Source organism: Cynoglossus semilaevis, chromosome 6, assembly GCF_000523025.1.
Source record: "Cynoglossus semilaevis isolate Cse_v1.0 chromosome 6, Cse_v1.0, whole genome shotgun sequence".
Taxonomy (NCBI): domain Eukaryota; kingdom Metazoa; phylum Chordata; class Actinopteri; order Pleuronectiformes; family Cynoglossidae; genus Cynoglossus; species Cynoglossus semilaevis.
This window is the reverse complement of record NC_024312.1, coordinates 16,155,541-16,162,599: the sequence shown is the minus strand read 5'-3', so window position 1 is coordinate 16,162,599 and position 7,059 is coordinate 16,155,541. Positions and strand designations below refer to the sequence as shown.

General features: G+C 36.9%; 1 protein-coding gene and 1 long non-coding RNA gene across 2 annotated transcripts in view; both read left to right on the top strand.

Moving 5' to 3' along the window:
• trabd (TraB domain containing) overlaps positions 1 to 5,138 on the top strand; it is a 6,729-nt gene extending 1,591 nt beyond the window's left edge. The window contains 7 exon segments of the mRNA XM_025056417.1: positions 64 to 230; positions 594 to 721; positions 1,454 to 1,577; positions 1,662 to 1,801; positions 2,040 to 2,212; positions 2,824 to 2,920; positions 3,093 to 5,138. Of these exon segments, the coding sequence (XP_024912185.1) occupies positions 64 to 230; positions 594 to 721; positions 1,454 to 1,577; positions 1,662 to 1,801; positions 2,040 to 2,212; positions 2,824 to 2,920; positions 3,093 to 3,264 (1,001 nt within the window). The 3' untranslated portion in view covers positions 3,265 to 5,138.
• A 601-nt stretch (positions 5,139 to 5,739) lies between these two features.
• Positions 5,740 to 6,594, top strand: LOC103380406 (uncharacterized). Its single transcript, XR_521667.3, has 3 exons — positions 5,740 to 6,031; positions 6,320 to 6,388; positions 6,495 to 6,594. It is a non-coding gene; the product is annotated as an uncharacterized LOC103380406 (long non-coding RNA).
• The last annotated feature ends 465 nt before the right edge of the window (positions 6,595 to 7,059 follow it).

Sequence of the window (7,059 nt, the reverse complement as noted above, 5' to 3'; positions counted from 1 at the left end):
ATATATATATATATATATATATATATATATACATTTATATACATTTCTGAATGTCATTTGTAGCTGACGGTGAGGCGATGGAGATGCTTTGGAAGATGCGAGCTCGGCGTCGCCAAACAGCTCCTGAGCTTCCAGAGACTGTGACCTGTCTTACTGCGCCTGATGGCAGTATGCTGTACCTAGTGGGCACTGCACACTTTAGTGATAGCAGCAAAAAGGACGTGGCCACGGTGAGTGTATGCAAATTTACCAAAGGTTTTTTTTTTACAGTGCAAAGATCCATTTAAAGTCCTTTATAGTGTCCTTTAAGTTTGTCTTGACAGATGGAACAATTAAATGATATTCCACTAGGTGGCAGTAGATAGCTATAAAAATAAGAAATTCAGCTGTTAAAGAAATAAAAGAGCTTCACGTTCTCTTTAATTTGATTTTTAGCTCGACCTCTGTTTATGTACAGCACAATCTCTTTTTCTTTCTCCTAAAAAGTAGTTTTGCCTCTATTTTTTCCTTTGTTTTTGTTCTTTTTTCACCCTTCCTATGTTCTTTTGCTGTGTCTCTTATTTTGAAGTCCTGCTGCTATTTTCCTCACGCAGACAATCCGTGCTGTTCAGCCAGATGTGGTGGTGGTGGAGTTGTGTCAGTACAGGGTGTCTATGTTAAAGATGGATGAGACCACGCTGCTCAAGGAAGCCAAAGACATCAACCTAGAAAAAGTTCCACAGGCCAACAAAAAGGGCCAAAATTAAAAAAAAAAAAAAAAAAAAAAAAGTAACATTGACTGTATTGTGAGAACAGTGTAAATTAACAATGAAAAATTGACAAATGAGAAGAAATTGACCTAGTGATTACCAGAGTTTGAAAATAAAATGAATTGCTTATCAAATCTATCACATTCTAAGCCATTGTCTGAGGGGGCAAACTGTTCATTTTAATCAGATTATAGTGACCTGTACATAGACTGAAAGAATCACCTTTAAATGAGTAGATCAGTGTGTGTTTTTATTCACAACAACAGCCATATTTCACTTAAAAATGTGAAAATGTGGAAAACATTGTTTTAAAAAACATATATCTAATGTAGATTCCAATGCTGAGTAACAAATGGAAATGTTTTCACTGGTGTTAAATGCTTGGGCAGAAATCAAAGAGTTTTGCAACCATAAACAGGCAGTGATTTAATAGTAATCCTGCCAAATGATCTTAATTCAGACAGGAAATGAGTTCTAAATTGGCTTGAAATATTGGTACAAGTAAAAAAACAAATGTTTCTACTTTATGACCCTACTCCATTAGCTCCAGAAATATTGTTATATAATTATTAAAAAGTGTGGACTAATGGCTTGTATGTTTTCAAATTTTTTTTAAATTAATGATGCCAAACACACCACACTAGAATGTGAGCAGCATTTGGGTTTTCAGCAACCAAAAATGTAAATCTGTCCCTGTTTGAATGCTCTGTTTGACAGAACGGAGTGATGTCAGGCCTGATGCAGATTCTCCTGCTTAAAGTTTCAGCTCATATCACTGAGCAGCTGGGCATGGCTCCTGGAGGAGAGTTTCGAGAGGCCTTCAAAGAGGTAATAATGATATTTAAGGAACTGTAAAAAGCTATTCTTTTTTTGGTTTTATGTTTTACCCTGTTTTGTTTTTTTGTTCCACAGGCTAGTCACGTGCCTTTCTGTAAATTTCATCTTGGAGACAGACCGATCCCAGTCACTTTCAAACGGGCGATTGCTGCCCTCAGTTTGTGGCAAAAGGCACGTCTAGCCTGGGGTCTTTGTTTCCTGTCAGACCCGATCAGGTGTGAACACATGGCTTTTCACAGTTTGTGTGTTTGTGTAATAATTTGATATAACTGGTTCGTACCTGCCGTGTTCATCCGTTACAATTGGAGTTTGAACATTCTGGTGTAAACCCTTTCAAACTACAATATTGTGGCGTTCAATAATTAAGTTCATAATTTAGGTTTTACATGAAAAAGAATTAACCATTGCCTTGATATGATTCCACAATGTGATGTTGTCAACGTCATGTTACAGTAAAGAGGACGTGGAGAAGTGTAAACAGAAGGATCTGCTGGAGCAGACGATGCTGGAGATGATCGGAGAGTTTCCAGCTCTCCATCAGACCATTGTAGCAGAGAGAGATATCTACCTCACGCACACTCTCCGCCAGGCCACACGTTGTGTGGAGGCCCCCCCTAACGCCCAGAGTGAGTACTACACTGATTAGTTTGGCGTTCACGTATTTTTTTCATGTGGAGTTCATGATATACACTCTCATATTGTAATTACAGTCATTATCATCTAATTGTGCTGCTGTGGTAAGTACTGGGTAAAATGTAAAAACTTCATTTTTCTATTAAATTAGGGATTTCAGAATGTAAAATGGTTACAGTTTCTTAAAAGGTAAATAAAAATAAAATGTGAAATTTGTAAAACAAGAAAAGAAAAATGAATGTCACTAAATTACAGGTTTTAATATTAATAACTGAGAGTAATTGATGCAGTCTTGTAAATTAAGGTTTTCCTTCTCTGGATGTACAAAAGACATTCTTAAGAGTTCCTCTTAAGAATGTGCCAGGCATTTTTCTTAGGAAACACAAAAACTAACTTTACCTTCAAAAATTCTTCTTTCGCAATCTGGGCATTACATGGTCTGGTCCTGCTGCAAATGTCTGGGAGTAAATGTCCGTTTAACATTCCAGTGTCATCCACTTCATCACTTCTGAAGTTACTTTGCAGATTGTATCTTGATATCCCCATTCTAGAAGTTACACTTTGTCAGACTAATATTGTGTGATTTTTTTTTTTTTTTTTGCAGAAGTGCCTGCTGTGGTGGTGGGAGTAGTCGGGATGGGCCATGTTCCTGGCATAGAAAAAAACTGGGAAAAGCAACTTAATATAAATGAAATCATGAGGTATGTTACTTTTTTATTTTGACAGTATTCCCTAATATTTTTAATCTAACAGACTGGTTCGAGTGCAATGGTTAGCGCACCTGCCTTACACAGAGAGGGACTTAATGATTTTTATTGTATTAGTTGATTTGGCTTGTTAGCCAATCCCTGTAAATGTCTGTCTTTGTTTCAGTGTTGCACCTCCCTCACGCTTTGGCTGGGTATTGCGTAGATTCTTCAAAGGAGCCATGATGGGAGTGGTAGGATACGCCTGCTACCGTGTTGGAGGCAGTTTAGGTAGAACCCTACTGTCCTTACCTGCTGTCCAATCAGTAATGAAGACTCTGCGACCACCTCCTGCTTGACATCCCTAAGCCATCAGTGACCCGACCTTTTACTTCAAGACACAAATGCATTTATCACCTGTGGCCTTAATACAGCAGGTGAGGCTGGAGGAACTGAACTCAATCACAGCTGTCACTTTTAACTAAGAAGGACCTCAGGGGGTTTGTCACCCATCATCTGGTGTTGATGTCCCTGTACTGTAACACAAGCAGGACAGTACTGCCAAAGAAACCATGACAGTACTTTTTTTGTTTTTTATATTGTTTTTGTGTGTGTGCAAGTCTGCATTTTGTAATGTTTACAAATGCTTATATTTTCTTTTAAATTGGTATGATTCTTTGCAGTTAATCACAATTACATAATTACAGAAACAGTGGATTTAAAAAGTCTTATTAGAAATATCTTCTATTGCTAAATAACAGATCCACATTACAAATGCAATTTTTTTCCTGATGCTGTATCCTTACTCCTTCCTCCTCCTTGTACCACGAGGGGCACAGGTAAAGTCTAGCACTTTATGGTGAATTTGCAGAGTGGTGTATTACACATTAAATGCAGCCTAACCGAATGTACAAAAATGCTAGTTTCCATAAATGGTACATGGAATGACCCCTGAGTTGGAAGGATGATTATACTATACAATGCTATCCTGTACTTGTCAGTACAGTGATTGCAACTTCTTTATCAATTAAAATAAATTTGACTTTATTGCATGCCAGTCCTGCCTACATCGACAGACAAGTGCCTCATATTGTGGGCTGATTGCCATGCATCGTAGAAATACTGCAACCAATGTGTCAATGTGAATTTGTAATTAATTAAAAAAAGATACAAGACAGATTACTGAGATACTGTTACCCTAATTACAGACATTTGTTTACAATTTTGCTGTCCTACTTTTATTTTACTTAAATTTTCTTGCAACATCCCCTGGGTATTTTAGTTACAGGCCTAATTTGTAACAGCTCAAGCTCAAGTGTGCCTCACAATGTGTTTTATTACTACTTCCAACCTCAGACAGTCTGGTCTTTACTGTTTATTTTCTTTCACATATTAGTGAAACTCTTAGAACGTCATAAGGGAAAAGCAATCCCTAAAAATCTTCAGTGCTAAACCTTCAGTCAATGTTTTTTTTTTTTTTTTTTTTATAGAACAGGACAGCTGTTTGACCTCATACCACATATGCTTGTATTTAAATTTGTTTAAAAATGGAAACAAGTACAAATCTACAAACTGGTATATTTTATATATTTAGGTAATGACATTTACCTTTTTTGACAAAGGGAAGTTTATCAGTTGATCAGAGTAGGGAGTGTTGCATTTAACCCTTAAAATCACTTTAACCACAGTCAGAACTTCAAGGTGCACATGTGAAAGGGCTGTATTTGCTATCATGATGTGCAGTAGTGTCTACAGTCTTGAGAAGACTGACCATCAACTGGAAGTCTATTTACTTGTATTTAAGTTTAAACAGGTTTTTTGTACATTGTTACTTAAAACAATTATTTATTGAATATGGGTTCCACAAGAACTTGCATTGAAGTTGGTATGTTCTCAACCATAATTCGATTACAGTGCAGCTCTCAAAGTATTAAGGTAATTCAATGTCTTCCTAAGTCTACCATAAATAATTGGATTTAATTTGTATTTTTAAAAAAGCTGTTAAAGATGTTGCCTCTTTGGCACTAAACCCTTCTAATTCAAACGTATCAGTTTCCATCCACAGTTTTATCTTCAGTACTTTTGAAAATCGCCAAGAGAAATCTATGAATGCCTTTTACTTGATATGACATGTATTTTCTTTTTCTTTCATTTGTGTTTATTGTTCACATTACAAACACTGAATCTCAAATTGTGTATTTAATGATAAAAAAATATAAATATACAAACTTTATTTGCCTGGAATTGTTGCTTTGTCATATTCTGAATTCACGATGAATAAAAAAAGAAAATCATGTTTTTTAATTAAATCGTTCAATTGTATACCTAATATTGTGCGTTGTCTAGTGTACACTGTACTGTTAGCTATAATCGCCAGCTTTGAAGGTGTATTGTGTTGTATTTCCCATCACAAACTGATGATGTTACATGATTACATCACAACATGACATTCATTATTAATATTTAATTATTGATTTTCGCCAAGTCAACTTTAAAGAAAAATAACTTTTATTAAACAAACCAGATCGACACGAGTGCAGAAACGAAATGACTTCAAAAGTAAAGCATTTAAATAATAGAGGAGGCTTAACGGCCAGCGTGGTCTGGGTGTATCTGCGGAAAGCTGCATGTGGTATGCAAACTGTTGCTTGCGAACTTTTAATTCAACTTTTTTTCCTATTTTGGTAAAATGCTGCCACAATGTCAAAGTCTTTAAAGTTTCAGAGGAGACGGACACCAAATGAAACGCTCCATCTTACATAGATATTCAGCAAACCACCTGACCCGGGCTTCCTACGTTGTCATTTGTCTGCGGGTTGGGCTGATCCAAAACAATGAAAACAGGGGGGGTTTCTAAAGACAGAAAATATATTAATTAAAATCTATATATTGACCAATTGCATTTTTGGTCGAGGTAGTGAGGTAGCGATGTCCTGTTTGCAGTCGTTCTTCGTCGACTGTGAGATTACAGCCCATAACATGCAAAATGGAATAAAAAAAAAAGAAATCGCGGCGTGTGATGTCAGCGCTGAAAATGTTTGGCACGTGCTTTAAATGTCACAGGTGTAAGAAGTTACTCTTAAATGGCGACTCGACCTGGTCCAGATGGACGACTGAGCTAGAATTGTAAGTGAGTTTTGAATTTTTCCCCTTACTGTTAACCCTTTGACTTAGTGTGTTAATTAAGCTAAAGGGCTTTACTTTTACTAAGTGTAAGGAAACGTATGCTCGTTTTTCATTTGTTTTACTGAAACGAATATAAGTTATTGATCCGCTACGGTGTGTTTGGATAATTTGTTTGCTCATTAAATAAAGTTGTACCATCTAAGTTTTAAAGCTTCAGTGACTCAAAAAGAGAATTCCAAAAGAAACAGTTTACTATATATAAACATTCTCAATGTTTGAAATGAACAGATGCGTTGAGATTTCCGCCAACGGAGACCAGGTTGAAGTTGTTGAGTGCACTACTGAATGAAAGACAAGGTAAGAAACAAGTTCAGGTTTTATACTTAATAAGATAAATTATTTGACAAATGTGCTCACACTGAAGCTTCAGTAGCTAACATGACTCCTCTGGTTTATTTTCTAGATTGGTCATCCTGAAGATCTTCAACATAGTAGGGAACAACGTTTTCTTTTATTCTTTGCGGCTGCCGTGCCGCTGCTGTGTTGTGCTAGGCACAGCAGTGTGTGTGTCTGAGTGTGTGAAACATAGTTACACAAACAGCAAATGGCCACCTGTCTCTTCTCTAGGTTGTTTCCTTTCTGTTTTTCCTGTTCTGAGTTTATAGGCTGTAGAACCTGGGTTTTGGTCATGAGCAGGTTGTTGTGACTCTGGTCCCATTTTCATAGTGTGGATGTGGAACTGCTGAGCTATTAGGTAAATGTTGGCTCTGGGTCTGATTTCTGACCATGGTGGTTCAGTATTTGTAGTTAATGGAATGGCTGCAGTGTGTTGTTGAGTGTGAATGACTAGAGTGGTTTTAAGCTCAGCAGTTTGTAGTCATTCAGTGTGAATGATGTTCTGTCTCTATGTGCAGTAACAATTATTACTTTTTAGGTGCTGTCGACAAAGGGTGAGTCCAGAACTTTTTTTTTCTTTTCTCTCCGGATGGCCTTCCTGTCGGCCTCCGTCTGTCCCTGTCCTTTACAGT